We start from the raw sequence: 21,010 nt of genomic DNA, 5'->3' as shown, positions 1-21,010 counted from the left end.
TGTTGTTCCTCTGTTTTTCCTTCTAGAAATGTATGATTATCTTGACAACTGGGTGTTACCAGCCTCCTTGTCAGTGGCAGGAAAACCAGGAACACTCACCTTTGACACTGTCCTGTTCAGTGTGCAGCTGTCACCATTTATTGGCCAGTGTCAGATTGTGTAGGGAATAGTGACACCCAGTTGTCAATTTATTCATAAACCTAAATATTTAGTGAAACACTAAAATTAATGGAATAAATATAATCAAATAAATATAATATAATAACAATAGGATAGAATTTCCAATGCATATATATTAGCAGGGCCCTTACTATAAAATAATTAATTCATCTGGTCACATATAAAATATATATAAAAAATATCCATGCACTGCGCTATTGCATGTATATAGAGGTCATTTATATAAGGGTCCTTGAAGAAGAAAGTCCTTTGTAGTACGAACTTGTTTAAAGAAACAAAGTAAGTATCTTTAATTTAAGGACACTTATAGGAATACGCTTTATATATGTAAAATAGTGCAGTGGATTTACAAAGGACTTTCTTTTTCAAGGACACTTATATGAATGAGCTCTATAGACATTCAATAGTGCAGTGCATGGAAATGTTTAATATATATTTTATATGTGACCAGATTAATGAATTATTTTTATATCGAGGGCCCTGCTAATATGTATTGAAAATACTATCCTATTGTTTTATTATATTTAATTAATTTTATTTATTCAATAAATATTTATAATACAGCTTGGAGCTTGGTCACTGCAGGTGGGGGTGTGCCCACTATATTTTATTATCAATAATCTATTTGTCAGTGGGTTTGTCAGATAGTGGAGCACCCCCTTATCCAAGCCTGACAGGAGTGAGCTGCTGAAACATTATTACTATATATTATTTTATAAACCTCCAGTAGCAATAACAGAGGAATGGTACAACAAATACAAGGGGTCTCAAACACGTGGCCCTGGGTCATTCATGTGCAGTCCTTGACCACTGTTCCCTTTAAGCTGTGCAGCTGTGTAGCAATTGAGATTTCGTAATTCTTTAGTTCAGAGCCTTTGTAGGCCTGCTTACTGCCGCAGCCCCAGACTTCAGGTCACACTGTGAGCCACGTGGCATGTGTCTGCCAGTGCGCCCACCACAACAGCGCACACAGTTTCTGCCATGTGCATAGCTGGGGTGAGGTGGCCACATAATTCATACCATAAGGGCAGAACAAAGATTATTTAATTGAATTGTATTCCTGCTTTATGAATTCTTAAATTAATAAACTCAGCAATTTTGAAAACCATTGTATTAAGGCCCTCATAATCCAATTGAGCTTTTCTTTCTTTTAAAATGTAATTGAATACATTATATCTGCTAAATATAGCAAAATACAGTAGAATGCCACAAGTAAATGAACACATTGGGCTTGGTAAAGATGACTTAAAGGGGTTCTCTGGGAATTAAGAAAATGAAAATACGTAAATATTACTTTATTATAAATATTTTTCCAAATAACTCTCATTAGTTAGAATGGCTCTTTTTGTCTAGGGAGCAATCATTAGGAGAAACAAAATGGCTGCCATCCTGTTAGTACACACAAAACCTGTCCTAATCACACAGCAGGACAAGTTACTTCACAACACTGAGCTAAAGAACTGCCTCATCCTCCTCTCTTGTCAGGGATTATGATCCTGAATACAGTTTAATATGATATTTATCTGAATCTCTGTGGGAATGGAGTTCATGAGGAGACATGAAGTACAGAGAGGACTGACAGGACAGACTGTGGTAATGAAGACTGCATACAAGTGCTGCTTCTTATTAGCCACATCTGCTAAAGATCTTATCATCTGTATTCAGGATCACAATCCCTGACAAGCAGAGCAGAGAGGAGGATGAGGCAGCTCTTTAGCTCAGTGTTGTGAAGTAACTTGTCCTCCTGAAGTAACTTGTGTGACTAGGACAGGTTTTGTGTGCACTAATAGGACAGCGGACATTTTGTTTCTCCTAATGATTGCTCCCTAGACAAAACGAGCCATTATAACTAATGAAAGCTATTTGGGAATATATTTATAATAAAGTAATATTTAAGTATTTTTATTTTCTTAATTCCCGGAGAACCCCTTTAAGCTGCCGTCTAGATCTGCACTAGATTTATCCCAGGCTGGATGATAAATCTGGAGGGATAGACACTTTTCTCTATACAGCTATTGGTTGGCTTAAATTGAGATGTTGAGAATATCGGTGCTATTTTGTTCCCTCCTCTTTGCCACAAAGACAGGCTCCTTTTACTAAGCCCCGCTCCCTTGTCAAGCATGTCGGAAGATTTCCTAGATGCACCAATTTGGACCACTTTTTAGACAGATTATTTTGGAGCAGACAAATTAGTAAGTCAGGGCCATTATTTGTTAATTTACACTTAAAGGGAGTTTGTCACTAACTTTGAACTAATAAAACTACCAGCAATGGCCATCAGTACATGATATAAGCATTCTCCACACACTTGTATGTCATTTGGTTGTTCAGTGAATGCCCAGGATAAGAGCTTTCAATCATATGCAGATCAGCCCCCACTTGCCAACCGGGGGCGGCTTTGCATTTCAGAGTGCCCAGGCCGCCTTTGCAAAGTGTAGTTCACATAATGGAACCACTAATTTCACAAATAGCAAATGGCCTAACATGAAATCCATTTTAAAAAAAAATCTAATATTCTTCTTACTTCTTACCATCATATTATCCTTGATTTCTTTATTTTATTTTTTTGTAGAAAATCATCAGAATTATGTCTTGAGTGCTCCTGTCGAGTCAGAACAATCGATATGCCAGTATAAAAATGATGCAGATGCCAACCTCACTGAATTTAGGAGCTACAACCAGGTAACTGAAATTGTAGATGAAGAGCGGGAAATCCAGGAATAAATTCAAATGATCTGAAATGGCATAAAGTGATATAGCAAAGGGTGTATGCCATGCTAATTATGCATTTAAACCAGTAGAGGGATTTATTGTCTGTGGCAAGCTTAGCAGAAGACAAACTTTCATGCTTCAGTGGTTGCCAGAAAAGCTGGAGGTTGTTATGCAGTGATTAATGTCTAGTTTATTAATTGAAATACTATATAAATCCATATATTACAGCACACAGAGAAAATAAGCGTAGGAACAGAAGACATGTTAGACTATATCTAGACATTTGCTGTATAACAAAGCCTAGTAAGTGCTCTTGTGTAGGCACTGCCTCTACATCATATCATGTATATGCTATATAAAGCACGTATACATAGTCCGTGTAACCATCTGCCTGAGACGTAGAATTTATTAGACAAATGTGTACATATGTTACTTTCCAAGTCACAAAATAATTTTTATGGGTCACACATGATTATAAAAACTATTTTTTCAAGTGGGAGAGAATACATTCAACTTGTAAGACCAGATAACACCACAGGTCATTTTAAAAGGAGGTGTGGAAGGAGAGTGAAGACACACTCGGGGATGCTCGATAATTAAGCAACATTACTAAAGGCGTCTTTACAATGGCCAAGCATTGAAATGCTTGTTAATATGATCGTTTGTGCGGTCTTCTAAATCATCAAAAAATGATTCTGTATGGGGATGAGCGATGGCATTACCGATCACTCCCCCCCCCCCCCTACTGTGGAGGAGATTGCTGCATGTAAATGCAGTGGTCTTCTCCGCTGACGAGCATGAGATTGTCAGGAAGGAACTCTTCCTTTCCGACAATCGTCTGCTAAAGCTAGCAGGGTAAAGGGGCCTTTAGCCTCACCTTATGCGTCCTCCACAGGATAAGATTTCCGTAGAGAGAAGTGCAGTTCTTGTTTTCACCCAGGCAACTTTGGAGGGGGTGCAGTGGGGGTTGCTTTATTTCAGACGCTCTCCCCACTTTCTACAACTCTGCTCCCCTAGTTTTGCACTACTCTGTCAAAGACTGCCCCTGAGTTGCATGCAACTTTGTTCTACTACTGCTCACTGACAAGCCTGAACCCACCAGCATCATGCCCAACCTCTCATTGCAACGAATGAGAGGCTATGTATGCCCACCCTCTGGCCTTCCTGGTAGGTCACTTGGCACACACACCACGTGCCAACTCCGGTGGACAATGGCATGGCAATACCTTTCCTGCCCAATATAGCGATAGCCAAACATAATTGTCACTGTCTAATCCTGCACAGATACCCCCTCCACCATCGGACTCCTTACATATATAATAAAAGCCAATAATTACATGCTAAGCATACATTTCTCAAACTTTACAAACTCAGAAAATAATTTCCACTATTCTTAACCACCAAAGATGGTCTTCATATAGCTCCATACTCCATCTCTCTGGCCCAGATGCCATGTCCCTGCTATCCATAATCCCTGCATGTCTGTTAGCTATTTGTATTCTTCTCCTCCCGCTTACCAATACTCAACATAGAGAAAACTGATTTCCTCATCTTTCACCCCGTGTCACTCTGCGCCCCTACCTGACCTATCCACTACGGTTCACCACGCTTTCTGCAGTCTCACAGCTCCTCTGCCTGGTGATAACATTTGATTCTGCCCTGTCCTTCAAGCCACACATCCAAACCCCTACCTCCACCTGCTGCTTTCAACTCAAGAACATCTCTCATGTTCACTCCTTCCTCACCCCTGAGTCAACTAAAATGCTAGTGCATGCCCTTGTCATCTCCTGCCTGGACTACTGCAACATCCTCCTCTGTGACCTTTCATCTAGCACCCTCACACCCCTTCATCCTATTCTTAACTCTGCTGCCCAGTTAATCCACCTCTCCACTGTTCTCCTATGCCGCTCCCCTCTGCCAATCTATCACGATCGGCGTAACTGTCACATACGTGACACGGAGGGAGGAAAAGAGGGAGGCCCTGCCCTAGTGAGAGGGAAGGTGGTGACCCCTGACTCACCTTGCGGCTGGCGCCTGGCTGCCCTGTCGTCCCTAGACGGGTTCCTCACCCGTACGCCGATCACGTGCCTAAAACCCTGGCTTTCCCTAGGATGAGCCCTAGATAGTGAACAGGGCGGTGGGAACACTAGTCCGCACCACTAGCTCTAAAGGAAAACACCAAGGGGAGGACAGACAATACAAACTAAACATATAATCCCAGGTGGGCAACAACAGGAGACAACAAAAGCCCAACAGGGATCCGGAGGGTAGCACTCTGGAACAACAACCAGATTCTCGGCTCCAGTGGGTCAGCATAGATGTCCAGGCAGGAAGCTCTATAACTGGCAACAAGAGAAGTGTGAGAGGAGAATATAAGGAGTTTGGGAGTGGCAGACAAGAAACAGCTGAGGAGGAGAAGCTACGGATCCCTGAGTGAGACAAAAAGGATAGCAAGGCAAACACAGAAAGCAAACACTAAGAAACACCGTGATCTTTAGACATAGAGCGCGCAGCCACCCGCTGCGACTTCCTGACCCCGGGTATAACGGAGTCAGACGTGGCTCTTGACACCCTCGTGACAGTACCCCCCCTTTCACGAGGGGCCTCCGGACACTCAGGACCAAGTCTCTCCGGATGAGAGACATGGAAAGCCTGAATCAACCTGTTGGCGTTTACCTCTGACGCTGGAACCCACATTCTTTCCTTGGGACCGTAACCCCTCCAATGCACCAGATACTGAAGAGAGCGGCGGACCCGACGAGAATCAACAATTCTGGATATTTGAAACTCCAGATTACCATCCACAACAACAGGAGGAGGTGGCAGCGGTGATGGTTCTAGAGGTGGAACATACTTCTTGAGCAACGACTTATGGAAGACGTTATGGATCTTAAAAGTCTCAGGTAGCTCCAGGCGAAAAGCCACAGGGTTAATGACGGCTACAATTTTATAAGGACCAATGAACCTAGGACCCAGTTTCCAAGAGGGAACCTTCAACTTAATATTCCTAGTAGACAACCACAGATAGTCATTCACTCCTAGGTCCGGACCTGGCGACCGTTTCTTATCGGCCATGCATTTGTATTTACCACTCATATTTTTCAAGTTAGCTTGCACCTTCTGCCATACCGATGAAAGAGATGAAGAAAACCGTTCCTCTTCGGGAACCCCAGAAGACCCCCCCCTCTTTGAAAGTACAAAATTGGGGATGAAAACCGTATGCACCAAGAAATGGTGACTTGCCAGTGGATTCCTGACGGCGATTATTTATGGCAAACTCGGCTAACGGTAAATATGATGACCACACCTCTTGGTTTTCAGACGCAAAACACCTTAAATATGTTTCTAGGTTTTGGTTGGTACGCTCAGTCTGTCCATTCGACTGAGGATGGAAAGCTGAGGAAAAGGATAAGTGTACCCCTAAACGGGTACAAAAAGCTTTCCAAAACTTAGAAATAAACTGGGTTCCCCGATCCGAAACCACATCGGAAGGGACCCCGTGAAGCTTCACGATTTCACTGATAAACACCTGAGCAAGAGTCTTAGCATTAGGAAGTGCGGGTAGCGCAATAAAGTGTACCATTTTGCTAAACCTGTCTACTACTACCAAGATAACTGTTTTACCCGCAGACAAAGGTAAGTCAGTGATGAAATCCATTGATAGATGTGTCCATGGTCTATTGGGGATGAAAAGTGGCAATAAAGACCCTGCTGGACGTGTATGAGAGACTTTCGCGCGTGCACAAGTAGAACAAGTAGACACAAAATCTATTACATCCTGACGCAACCTTGGCCACCAAAAACGACGAGACAATAGCTCCAAGGTTGCTTTACTACCCGGGTGCCCAGCAAGTGCCGAATTATGATGTTCCTTCAATAACTCAAGACGCAGGTTTAACGGTACAAACAATTTCTCTGAGGGGCAAGAGGCCGGGGCGTCCCCCTGGGCCTCTAACACCTTTCCCTCTAGAACAGAGTGTACAGCAGAGACAACCACTCCTCTTTGTAAAATAGGTACCGGATCACTAACATTACCCCCTCCAGGGAAACTACGAGACAATGCGTCTGCCTTGGTATTTTTTGCCCCAGGACGATAGGTGATTACAAAGTTAAATCTGGTAAAGAATAGCGACCACCTAGCTTGTCTAGGGGTGAGACGCTTAGCCGATTCTAGGTACAGAAGGTTTTTGTGATCCGTAATTACCGTGACGGGGTGGATTGCTCCCTCTAAGAAGTGACGCCACTCTTCAAACGCCAGTTTAATCGCCAACAGTTCCCTATTTCCAATATCATAGTTCTTTTCTGCTGCAGATAATTTTTTTTGAAAAGAAAGCGCAAGGACGCCATTTGCCAGGAGACGGACCCTGAGACAATACAGCCCCCACTCCCACCTCCGACGCATCAACTTCAACAATAAAAGGCTGGGAGACATCAGGTTGAATTAGGACAGGTGCCGAGGTAAATCTCTCTTTTAGAGAGGAAAATGCAATTTTAGCGGCGTCAGACCATTTAGAAAAATCAGTCCCCTTCCTAGTCATGTCAGTAAGGGGTTTAACGATCACTGAATAATTTTTAATAAACTTTCTGTAGAAATTTGCGAAACCCAAAAACCGTTGTAGAGCTTTAAGGTTCTCAGGAAGATCCCAATCTAAAATTGCCTGGACCTTCCCAGGATCCATACGGAAACCTGAAGCAGATAACAGATATCCCAGGAATTGTATTTCCTGAACGGCGAAGACACATTTTTCAATTTTCGCATATAATTTATTCGTCCGTAGGACCTGCAGTACTTGCCTGACATGTACTTCATGTGTTTTCAGATCAGCCGAATAAATTAAGATATCATCTAGGTATATGACTACAAACCTGCCGATGAGATGACTAAAAATATCATTAACGAAATGTTGGAAGACAGCAGGGGCATTGGTCAGACCGAAAGGCATGACTAAATTTTCGTAATGCCCCTCAGGGGTGTTAAAAGCGGTCTTCCACTCATCCCCTTCCTTGATACGAATCAGATTGTAGGCCCCCCTAAGATCAAGTTTGGAGAACCACCTAGCACCCGCAATCTGATTAAAAAGGTCAGGAATGAGAGGAAGAGGGTATGGGTCTCGGACGGTTATCCGGTTTAGCTCACGGAAATCTAGGCAAGGACGCAGGCCCCCATCTTTCTTTTTAACAAAGAAAAACCCTGCAGCCACGGGTGAAGAAGAGGGTCTGATGTGTCCCTTGGCCAGACTCTCGGAGATATAATCTTTCATGGCTTGTCTCTCGGGACCCGAAAGATTATACAACCTGGACTTGGGTAATTTTGCACCGGGAATCAGGTTAACCGGGCAATCATAAGGACGATGAGGTGGTAGCTTCTGACAACCCTTTTCAGAAAAAACGTCCTCAAAGTCCGAAATAAATGTAGGTAGGGAAGCTATGGAGGCGATTAAGCAATTGTTATTTAAGCAATTCTCTCTGCAATGCTCACTCCACTCCAATATCTCCCTGGCCTGCCAATCCACCACTGGATTGTGCGCTACCAACCAGGGAAGACCCAATACCACAGGAGAGGGAAGGCCCTCCAGAACGTAACATGAAAGACGCTCCTTATGGTGGTCCCCTACCCGAAGATGTAAGTTATGGACAACGTGAGTGAGGTTTCTCTGAGACAGAGGAGCAGAGTCAATAGCGAATATGGGAATGGGTCTCTGCAGCGTACAGAGAGACAAACCCATAGTGCGGGCAAAATGGGCATCTATCAAATTTACCCCTGCACCACTGTCTAGAAAAAAAGAAATAGACTCCGTCTTAACACCAAAAACAATAACCGCTGGCAACACAAATTGAGATGTTCGTATGGAGGAAACGTATACCCCCCGGCTGACATCCTCCGCACAGCCTGGGGTTAGTAGTTTTCCGACGGTCTTTTGTTTTTGGGAAAGGAGGGACAGACATTAATGAAATGACCCTTCCCCCCACAGAAAAAACAAGCCCCCCACCTACGGCGAACCTTAGGACGGACCTGACGAGAAGTTCCTCCTAGCTGCATAGGCTCATCCAAGTCAGTACAGACTAACTGCTGCTTGGGAGAGGTTACCGATTGCTCAGGAATTTTCGATCTCTCCCTAAGACGTCTATCTATCCTGATAGAGAGGGACATAACAGCATCAAGGGAAAGGGGGGTCTCATACAGCGCCAGCGCATCCTTAACCCTTTCAGATAACCCAGAGCAGAACTGACTCCTGAGAGCCGGGTCGTTCCACTGAGTATCCGTAGCCCACCTGCGGAACTCTGAGCAATATTCCTCTGCTGGCCGATCTCCCTGTAGGAGTCTCCGTAACTTCGACTCAGCCAGGGCGACACGGTCAGGGTCATCATATATGAGACCCAAAGCCCCAAAAAATCCCTCCACTGACCGGAGAGCCTGGGAACCAGGGGGTAACGAGAACGCCCAGGATTGCGGGTTCCCCTGAAGCAGGGAAATAACAATCCCCACCCGCTGTTCTTCATTACCTGAGGAGTAAGGGCGCAGCTTAAAATATAATTTGCAGGCCTCACGGAACAACACAAATTTGTCCCTTCCCCCAGAGAATCTGTCAGGAAGAACAACCTTGGGTTCTGTAACAACCTGGTTACCCATAGCAACCGCTGGGCTTACGGTCTGCTGCATTTGCTGCTGCTGTTGGAGGACAGACGCCTTCAATCCTGCCACCTCCAAAGACAGGCCTTGAAGCTGTTTTGCCAAAGCAGCAATAGGATCCATATTGGATTCTAAGTAGAGAAAAAAAAAATTATATATTTATTTATTTATTTTTTTCTCAAAAAAAAAATAAGGGCCAGTTATAATATCACGATCGGCGTAACTGTCACATACGTGACACGGAGGGAGGAAAAGAGGGAGGCCCTGCCCTAGTGAGAGGGAAGGTGGTGACCCCTGACTCACCTTGCGGCTGGCGCCTGGCTGCCCTGTCGTCCCTAGACGGGTTCCTCACCCGTACGCCGATCACGTGCCTAAAACCCTGGCTTTCCCTAGGATGAGCCCTAGATAGTGAACAGGGCGGTGGGAACACTAGTCCGCACCACTAGCTCTAAAGGAAAACACCAAGGGGAGGACAGACAATACAAACTAAACATATAATCCCAGGTGGGCAACAACAGGAGACAACAAAAGCCCAACAGGGATCCGGAGGGTAGCACTCTGGAACAACAACCAGATTCTCAGCTCCAGTGGGTCAGCATAGATGTCCAGGCAGGAAGCTCTATAACTGGCAACAAGAGAAGTGTGAGAGGAGAATATAAGGAGTTTGGGAGTGGCAGACAAGAAACAGCTGAGGAGGAGAAGCTACGGATCCCTGAGTGAGACAAAAAGGATAGCAAGGCAAACACAGAAAACAAACACTAAGAAACACCGTGATCTTTAGACATAGAGCGGGGCAGCCACCCGCTGCGACTTCCTGACCCCGGGTATAACGGAGTCAGACGTGGCTCTTGACACCCTCGTGACACAATCCCTTCACTGGCTTCCCATTGCTCCGCAAATTCAGTCTGAAGTACTAACAATAACATAAAAGGCCGTCCACAATCTGTCTATTCATTTCGGCTCTGACCTGCTTTCCCGATATATCTCTGCACGTAATCTCCGATCGTCACAAGACCTCCTTCTTAGTTCGCCTCTCGTCTGTTCCTCACACAATCGCCTACGAGATTTCTCATGTGCGTACCCTGTACTCTTGAACTTGCTACCCCAGCACATCACACTCTACCCAATATCTAAAACTTCAAAAGCAACCTGAAAACCCACCTCTTCAGGAAAGTTTACCACCTTAAATAACCCTGCTGCAACCACACAGCCAGATGAGCAGCTTCTACCCTCACCTACTGGGTCCTTCCCCTTCTCTTGTATATTGTAAGCTCACGCGGGCAGGGTCCTCTGCCCCTCTGTGCCAGTCAGTTTTGTGTTTATCATTTTTATATTATGTATGTTTGACCACCTCTTGATGTACCGTGCCATCTAATTAATGGCACTTTCAAATAAATAACAATAATAATACTTGATTGACTACATATTTATGGTCAAGAAGAGGATCGTATCCTATATGAAGCCATATTATGGCCTTTGAACGTAGGCCCACAATATATTTATGGCCAAAAACGGCCTTTGAATCCACCCTAATAAAAGGCTGACTTAGTGGTTAGAAGGAAATCTGGACTTGAATCCATCAATGGCAACATCTGCATGGCGTTTGTGTTCTCATCTTGTTTGCATGTGTTTCATCCAGATATTCCAGATTTCTCCCACACTCCAAAAACAGATGTGTGTTAACCCTTTAGGCTACTTTCACACTGGCGTTTTGGCTTTCCGTTTGTGAGATCCGTTCAGGTTTTGCCCTAATGCATTCTGAATGGAAAAGGATCCGCTCAGAATGCATCAGTTTGCCTCCGTACATTCAGCATTCTGCTTTGGAGGCGGACACCAAAACGCTGCTTGGAGCATTTTGGTGTCCGTCTGACGAAACTGAGCCAAATGGATCCGTTCTGACACACAATGTAAGTCAATGGGGACAGATAAAGATAATACAAACGGATCCGTTCTGAACAGATGCAGACGGTTGTATTATCTGAACGAATCCGTCGTTGCAGATCCATGACGGATCCGCACCAAACGCGAATGTGAAAGTAGCCTAAAAGGTGTTGTCTCACTTTGGCAAATAGCATTTGCCACTTACTAATGTATTGTGATTATCCATATTGCTTCCTTTTCTGGCTGGTCGTGTTTGCACACTATAGGAAAAAGCACTAGCCTATGTGCGCTCCCACGGTCCTGGCCATCAGAGAGGCCAAAGCTTTTTCCTATAGTGTGCAAGCACAACCACCACTGATGGATTGCAGGGTGCTTGTAACCATGGAAACGAGCAGTGTATAATGTGATGAAAAAATTAATCGAGCCAGGAAAGGAAGCAATATGGATAATAACAATACATTAGTAAGTGCATTGTACTAACTTTCTCTATATGATAAATGCCACAGACTGAAGTGAGACAACCCTTTTAAATGACCAGGTTTGAAAAGGTCAAAATAACTGGCAAATTTCTTTTATTTTTGCCTCTTTGCCATTTCAGCAGTCAAAAGTTTTCTATTTTTTTTTTCATTGATGTAGCTGTATGTGCCATATAGCTTAGAGGCCTGTGATTGGCTACAGTGGTCATGGGCCATATACCGAAGAGACCTGTGATTTGCTGCAGTGGTCATGTGCCATATAGCATAGAGGCCTGTGATTGACTAAAGTGGCCATGTGCCATATACCGAAGAGGCCTGTGATTGGCTACAGTGGTCATGTGCCATATAGCTTAGAGGCCTGTGATTGGCTACAGTGGTCATGGGCCATATATCATAGAGGCCTGTGATTGGCTGCAGTGGTCATGTGCCATATAGCATAGAGGCCTGTGATTGACTAAAGTGGTCATGTGCCATATACCGAAGAGGCCTGTGATTGGCTACAGTGGTCATGCGCCATATAGCATAGAGGCCTGTGATTTGCTACAGTGGTCATGCGCCATATAGCATAGAGGCCTGTAATTTGCTACAGTAGTCATGTGCCATATAGCTTATAGGCCTGTGGTTGACTACAGTGGTCATGGGCCATATACCGAAGAGACCTGTGATTGGCTGCAGTGGTCATGTGTCATATAGCATAGAGGGCTGTGATTTGCTACAGTAGTCATGTGCCATATACCGAAGAGGCCTGTGATTGACTACAGTGGTCATGTGCCATATACCGAAGAGACCTATGATTGGCTGCAGTGGTTATGTGTCATATAGGATAGAGGCCTGTGATTGACTAAAGTGGTCATGTGCCATATACCGAAGAGACCTGTGATTGGCTACAGTGGTTATGTGTCATATAGCATTGAGGCCTGTGATTGACTAAAGTGGTCATGTGCCATCACCACTACAGCCTTGTATACAATCCCAGCCTTGTATAGCATATACTGGAATGCAGCAAATATTGAATAACTAAGACAAACCCTTTAAAATACAGTTTGCACTCTTTTCCAAAGACTGTGTCTGATTATTACAACTCAGCCCTATTTATAGCACTTGAAAGTGGGTAAACATCAATACCAGACATTGGCCATGGATAAAAGTCATGCTGTTTGCCCAAAGAAAGCAGCCCCTTTTTATTTTTAATTGCAAACAACTATATTTTACTGTACAGTGAGTAGATTTTGACATTACACAAGACCTTTAATGTAGCAACCAAGAGATTCTTATTTAGTTATCTGGCTTTTCTTGATTTTAGGCTAAATCTGCAGATTTTGATGAACCTTTGCAAATACAGGAGGATACAACATGGTCTATACACCATAAGTAAGTATATTACAAATTACCAGTAAGGGTCCATTAAGACATCCATAGTGTTTTGCTGTGGAGCAGCCAATGGCAGGCAGGCACGGGGGCGAGCCTCCCTAGCATCGCGGGTGACGCTATGGAGACTCGGTAAGTATATTCCCTGTGAGGGGCCAGGCAATGGTGGTGGTGGTGGGGGGGGGGCAGTTTATGGTATTGGATAACCCCTTTAAATAAGTATAAATGAAGACCAGATTGTCTAAAAATGTGCTCGGTTTATCACAGTGGCTGATGCTGAATGATAAATAGGGTGCATCTAGCATCTACACTTTGCCACGATTTTGTTGTTGCACATTGATGTATCTTCATCCATGCCATTTTCCAGTAGGCAACCCTTTTCCCACTAAACCTGGCCCCTGTCTTAGGGCACTTTCACACTTGCGTTGTGAGGATCCGGTGGCAGTTCCGTCGCCAGAACTGCCTGCTGGATCCGGAAATCCGTATGCAAACGAATATCATTTGTAGACAGATCCAGACGCGGATCCGTCTGACAAATGCATTTAAATTCCGGATCCATCTCATCGGTGTCATCCAGAAAAACTGATCTGGTATTTTTTTTTTTTGCGCTGACCAGGAAACCGGATCCGGTTTTCCGGAACACTTAGTACCGGATACGGAATTAATACATTTCAATGGGAATTAATGTCGATCCGGCATTCCGCCAAGTGTTCCAGAATTTTGGCCGGAGAAAATACTGCAGCATGCTGCGGTATTTCCTCCGACCAAATACTGTAAAGGGACTGAACTGAAGACATTCTGATTCATACTGAACAGATTGCTTTCCATTCAGAATGCATTAGGATAAAACTGAAGTTTTTTTTCCGGTATTGAGACCCTGTGATGGAACTCAATGCCGGAAAAGGATGACGCTAGTGTGAAAGTAGCCTTAAACACTTAATAAATGCATGTGCAGCCATCTCAGTGAGCAGGGCAAAGAAATAAGAAAGAAACCAAATAGCAGGTGGTGCTATACAGATATATCTTATTGAATAACTTAGTGTCTATGCCAAATTTTTAATTACATGCAATTACAAAAGTGTTCAGATCCAGCTGCTGGTTTGAAAACTGTAGAATATTTTTTGTGGGACAACCCTTTTAAGGTGCACCAGTTCATAAATTTGGTGCAGGCATACAAAGCAAAGCCAGACTTAAAGGGAACCTGTCACCAGGATGTTGTGTATAGATCTGAGGACATGGGTTGCTAGATGGCCGCTAGCACATCCACAATACCTAGTCCCCATAGCTCTGTGTGCTTTTATTGTGTAAAAAAAACCCGACATACATATGCAAATGAACCTTAGATGAGTCCTGTCCCTGAGATGAGTCCAGCGTGAAGGAGCCCAGCACCGCCCTGCATCTTCGCGAGATTACGGCTTTCTGATGTCGGGGAGCAAGGAGGAGATTCTGAGGATGCGGGGCGGTGCTGGGCTCCTTCACGCTGGACTCATCTCAGGGACAGGACTCATCTAAGGTTCATTTGCATATGTATCAAATCTTTTTTTTTTACACATTAAAAGCACACAGAGCTATGGGGACTGGGTATTGCGGATGTGCTAGCGGCCATCTAGCAACCCATGTCCTCAGCTCTATACACAAAACCCCAGGGACAGGTTCCCTTTAAAACTGACACAAAAACAACTTAAAAGGGAACCTGTCACCTCCCAAATGTATGTAAACCCGCCAGCAGTACCTCAGGGCAGCCGGCAGTGTCATACTAATCATATTTTTCATCCTGCAGTCCGATGCGGCATAAGGTCAGAAAATTATCTTTTATCCTCTGTCCGCTCTATTTTGCATGTCAGCTTGAAGTCAAGGGGTCAGCGGCCTCCTAGCTTCAAGTCAAGGTAACCGTGCCCCCTCTTGCCTTTGAGTGAGAGTCCCCAGTTCGGTTTCGCTTTTCCAAGTCTCGCGCATGCGCGGTGCCCTCTGTTTTACTGGGTGATCCCATGTCAGACAGCCGCTGTTTGCAGTGTTTCAGCGGCGCAATGCGAACTGTGGGCTGTCACCCAAAGGCAAGAGGGGGCGCAGTTACCATGACACTGCCCGCTTGACTTCAAGCTGACATGCAAAATAGCGCGAACAGAGGATAAAAGATCGTTTTCTGACCTTGAAAAATATGATTAGTATGACACTGCGGGCTACCCTGAGGTACTGCTGGCGGGTTTACATGCATTTGGGATGTGACAGGTTCCCTTTAAATGATAAATGACCCCCTTTGCCCAAATATGTTAGCCAAGTTGCATGAGTTTCTACTAAGGATCTTTATATTTTGCTGAAATGAAACATAGGTCCGTATTTACTACTGTGCCTGCGCCAAAAATCTGTCTAAACAAGCAGCGCAAATTGGAGAATCTACAGTTTCTACACTTTTTTCAGACATGCTTGAAAAGGGGTGAGCTTAGAGAAAATGGGGGGGGGGGGCAGCCTTAAGATGCACCATTTATGTCCAAATTTTTGCATAATTCTGGTATAAAAGTGAAACTAAGCCTAGCAGTAGTTGGTATAGAGTCAGAGAAAGGTGTCTATCCTTGCACCAAACTTTTTCCATCCAGCCTGAGCCCTGTGATAAATCTGGTGATGGTCTAGACCAGGGGTGCACAATGTTTTCTGGTTGGGGGCCACATTGCCAGACTGAACCAATGACAAGGGGCGAAAATAAAATTTAAAAGGGTATTAACTGAAATACTGCATTTATAGCATATTGAGCATGCAGTATATATCAGGAATGTTTAGTTACACTTCCAGGACTCCCATCTAATAGGCGAATACATAAAAAATATATGTGAGTAGCCACAAGACATAGACATACCAGATGGATGGGGGCCGCACAGAATTGTATTAAGGGCCGCATGTGGCCCCTGGGCCGTAGGTTGTGCACCCCTGGTCTAGAAAGTCTGTCTAAGCTTTTGCCATCTACAGGCTTAGTAAATATAAGCCATTGGATTTTATTCTTTGCGACATCTTGGTGCCGGAATTCATTTTCTGCTATTTATTTCTACTTAGAACTGGCCTTTTACCCACCCGACCACAGGCATGCAATTTAAAGTCAGCTGACTATACCTTTGTTTGGTGTCTATGGCTAATCTAGATATAATTACCTATATGTATTTCCCAGGAAGCCTATTGTACACTAAATAAAGAAAATACTATACATAATCCTAGTTAAGGATGCGAGTGCTCTACCTAGTCTAGATCGTGACCATTATTCCCTTCAGGATTTCCAGTGTCATACTGGATTTCTTTTGTTTCCCAGCAATACAAGTTCAGAAAGTAAAGAAATCAACTCAGGAATGATAGACCAATTAAGAGAAGCAGTCGATATGTTACAAGACCCTACAAGGTAAAAAATAATAATAATCTGATTACTACCACCAAGTACTTTTTAAGTATCCATTTAATTGGATGTAAGCTCCTGAACATAGAACCAACTCTTTTCTTTATGTAACCTGGGTTCAGTTGCCGTAACTTATTGCTGATTTGTGGAATCACCTTGAGGTGTCAAGTGTACATTCATTTTTATTAAAACCATTAAAGCTGTTGTCTCTCCTTCACCCATTAGGACCGGCACCCATTAATGAGTTATTCCCATCAGGACATTTATGGCATGTCCACAGAATATGCCACAGTTGCATGATAGGTGCAGGTCCCACCTCTAGGATCCGCCCTTATCTCAAGAAATGGGCCCCATCATGAAACACCAGGAATGGAGAGGAGGCACATGTGCTGCTGTCTCCATTAACCTCTATGGTACTTCTGGAAATAGCTGAGTAAGCGTGGACATAGCGGTGAATGGAAAGAGCTGCTCAGCCAGCAGCATATGACGGGGCCTATCTTGAGATAGGTGCAGGACTGACCTCTTGGACTAGATCCTTTAAGACTCTTATGGCATATCCAATGGATACAGACAGCGACGTAGCATTGTGAGGAGTCCAGAGGGGCAGTTCCCTTGGGCACCAAACTACCAGGGGGCTCTCTACCACCGGGGCACTGTCAAGATAATACCCAAGACCAGACTGGGAATCTGCCCTACCTGGCAGATTCCTGGGGAGCCGGTCTGTCAGGGGGCCCCTGACATGACTGAACAATAATTGCACTGATGATGTGATCCCTATATCATGACTGCAATTTAGAGGCTTAGAAAGCTGTGATGTCATCGCAGGCCCTAAACCCTCTGATAGTAAAAGAACTACAGTCAGGAATGGATTGTCAGAGGGCAATACTTTTGTCGGGGGGGGGGGGGGGAGATAATGCTGCTATTGGGGAGGGGTGACCAGGAGATAATAATACTGAGTATTTTGTACCTCATGGGTGTTTTTTTGGAACAGTTTGGGAGGTATTTTATGGTACATGGTGGTCTTTCTTTGGCACTGCTGGGAAGTATTATATGCTTTGATGCTTTTTTGCTTTACTATGCATTGCTGTTGGGGAGGTTAATATATGTCCCTTCTTGTATTGATGGTTTACATAGGGGCATGATGAAGTAAAGCAAAACATTAAAGCTCCTGCTCCTGAAATCTAGCAGGATCAGGTCAGGTCTCTGGCTGCCCGGGGCCCTGAGGACAAGGCAGAAATGGTTTATTACCGCTTCTGTATTCTCCTTTGCTTGGTGCACATCGCCCAATGAGCACAATGCAGTGAATGGAGGAAGCGGCTATGTTGCTTCCTGTGGGGGGCCTGGTGATCGCAGGATAAGGGGATGCAGTACTTGGCTTACCCACACTACACCTCTGGATACAGCAATACTCTTCCTATGAAACCACGATTCAGATGAGACTTTTTTGCTCACTTGAAGAGATTTCCCTTTTCTTTACAGTAAATTTGCCATTATGCATTTTTATGATCTATTCATTTTAGTTTTTATGTTTCATTTCCTGCAGACTAAGAATGGAAATTGAAGATAATGCAGAACTGTACAGTTTACAGACTACCCCATCTGATGTGAATAAGTCTACAGTAAAGTGTGTTTATTTCCCATTGTAAAGTCTATTGAGCAGAGAGCTAAATCACATCCACGGATTACTGACTTTTATTTCTTTCTAACAGTGGACAAGTAGAATTACAGATGTCTTCAATAGCGCAGGTAAGAGTTGGACGTGCCTGTAAAATGTTCATAGCATGTGTTCATAATCGCAGAATGTAACAATCAAGTTTAATATGGCCATAAAACATCAGAGAAGGACAGCATAGAAATGGCCATAAATCTCATGTTTTGACTTGTCTGAACTACACAGCTAACATTTAATAGTACAATTTGAATAAAAAGCATTATTAGGGATTGTAAATTAGGAATGATAAAGTGCAATAACTGAGAATACTTTATTTTTTAAATGGAATGTAAAGAAAACCTGTCACCGGGATTTGATGTATAGAGCTGAGGACATGGGTTGCTAGATGGCCGCTAGCACATCCGCAATACCCAGTCCCCATAGCTCTGTGTGCTTTTATTGTGTAAAAAAAAATAACGATTTGATACATATGAGTCCTGTCCCTGAGATGAGTCCAGCGTGAAGGAGCCCAGCGCCGCCCCACATCCTCAGAATCTCCTCCTTGCCCCCCGATGTCAGAAAGCTAGAGCGCCATAATCTCGCGATGCGAACCCCTCCTTGGTATTGAGTTCAGGTGTAACGACTGTAGGTAGAGACAGACAAGGACAGTGAGTCCCTGAACTAGAACCCAGCTTGCTTCCACTACCCACTTGCAGTATAATCCCTAAATGGCAAAACCGCAACTGGATGACAGTCCCTACACTAGAAAAAGTGCAGGACAAACAAAACATGTAATAGGGACAAACACAAAAGCAGAGTCATACGAAATGAGTCAAAAACCAGAAGGGCTATGCAGTGCCAAAACTTGAGACAAAGGAAGGACAGAAAAACAAGCCAAGTTCGAAGCACAAGATATCAAATTTGAGTAATTAAAGTATATTAAAAAATGGTCAGTATCACTGCCCCTACACATTACAAAATAAAAAGTCAATACAATTTCATATAGGTGTGATGGTCAGGTGTCTCCATTCTTCTGGCCATGTAGTATAGTTTAGGGATGAAAGGGGTTATCTGACTTGAGAAAAGAGGGTCAGAAACACAATTGCCTTTTTTCTAACCATTGACATCCCCTGCCATGCCTTGAGCCCATGCTGCAGCGGACTGCAGGCGTGTTACTGTAGCTTCTGCTTCTAATGCATTAACTCATTTGTCTTTCTTTTAATGTGCAGAATGACGACGCATGTTATGATTCCCAGGAAGAGGTGGGTTACACATTGCCATATTTGCCTTTTCACTTCACACTTTCTATATTGTATCATATTACTAACTACTAAGTGTATTCTAATAAAAACATACATATGCCACAAATGGTTCCATGAGGTATTTTACAGGTGTAGAGTTTTTCTCAATTTTCCCTAATTCAGACTAGTCTATTTAACTCTATATTCCAGATGTAACATCTGAATTAAAATTATAGCGCTGTTATATCATAAATCAGAATCTTAGCTTTCAAGTGACGCCACATTAATCTAGGTGCAATATTCAGAGTGCAGTACTCTTGTAAAGTCAGGGAGCAGCAGGGAAAGTTTTACTTCCCAGTTGTGGGTGACTGTAAGGAAAAAATACCGTATAATTTCCGGGAAATGTTTATAGACCTGCTTCCATAGTAAAAAATATCAGTGATACCATGTGTAAAATAAAAAAACTAAAAAGTAGAATTATTTACTGAGTTACATCTTTTGTGAAATAATTTAAAAATGTTGTACATTATTGGAAATCATGGCTGCTTTCTTTAAGAAACAGCGCCAAACTTGTAAATTGCTAACCAGTAAAGTAAGTGGGTAGTAGCTGCAGTACCATACACAACCTGTGGACAGGTGTGGCGCCATTTTTGAAAAAAGCCTCCATATTTTTCTAAACCTGTACAACCCCTTTATTGTTCAACTCAAAACCCCCAAAATAACAGCTTGTAAGAATCCTGTGCTAAGGCCTCATGCACATGACCGCATCCATTTTGCGATCTGCAAACTGCAAATCTGGAAATTACAGATACTGGCCGTGTGCCTTCTGCAGTTTTCTCACGCTAAATGGACAAGAATAGGATGTGTTCTAAAATGTACGTAACAGCCACACAGATGCAGGCAGCATACGGATGACATCCATGTACTGTCTGCATTTTTGTGGACCCATAGAAATTAATGGATTCGCGTGTGACCTGCAAAAAATGCGGATCGGATGCAGAAGAAAACTACGGTTTTGGGCATGAGGCAAATTCCTTTATCTGTAATGGGATTAGGTTTATATCAAACAGCATATGAATTGGTTAATTCATATAATACTGAGATATTTTTTCTCTCCCACCCCAGGCAGAAGATGGCACCCCCACCATGTCTCCAGTACACAACACTACAACCTTTGGTTTAAAACCTCGATCTGGTAGGTTTCATTGCCAACAGAGGAAAGTGTCTACTACTGCAGCACAGCTTAGAAAGATATGTACATTTTAACTTGTTTGATAAAAACAAACTGCATATAACTAATTGTAACTAAAAATTTTTGTATATTTTATTTTGCAATCAGAATTAGAGCTTGTTTGCAATTCTAGTTTTTACAACTTTCTCTAAAACGCTGTATTTTTTTGTACTGTTCTTCTGCTAAAATTGTGGCAAAACCACAATGCTTTGGCGCTGTTCACTTATTGTCATATGAATGCTTTTGGTGTATGTGCTTGGAAA

At 43.4% G+C, this 21,010-nt stretch overlaps 1 protein-coding gene across 1 annotated transcript in view; it reads left to right on the top strand.

The window, feature by feature from the left end:
- The window catches only part of LRCH1 (leucine rich repeats and calponin homology domain containing 1), a 243,846-nt gene that overhangs the window by 172,719 nt on the left and 50,117 nt on the right, over positions 1–21,010 (top strand). The window contains exons 9-15 of the mRNA XM_044287241.1: positions 2,753–2,862; positions 13,184–13,251; positions 16,544–16,630; positions 18,168–18,248; positions 18,334–18,370; positions 19,505–19,537; positions 20,642–20,711. Of these exons, the coding sequence (XP_044143176.1) occupies positions 2,753–2,862; positions 13,184–13,251; positions 16,544–16,630; positions 18,168–18,248; positions 18,334–18,370; positions 19,505–19,537; positions 20,642–20,711 (486 nt within the window). The remainder of the gene's footprint in view (positions 1–2,752; positions 2,863–13,183; positions 13,252–16,543; positions 16,631–18,167; positions 18,249–18,333; positions 18,371–19,504; positions 19,538–20,641; positions 20,712–21,010) is intronic.

This window comes from Bufo gargarizans, chromosome 3 (assembly GCF_014858855.1).
Source record: "Bufo gargarizans isolate SCDJY-AF-19 chromosome 3, ASM1485885v1, whole genome shotgun sequence".
Taxonomy (NCBI): Eukaryota; Metazoa; Chordata; class Amphibia; order Anura; family Bufonidae; genus Bufo; species Bufo gargarizans.
This window is presented reverse-complemented; position numbering and strand designations above follow the sequence as displayed.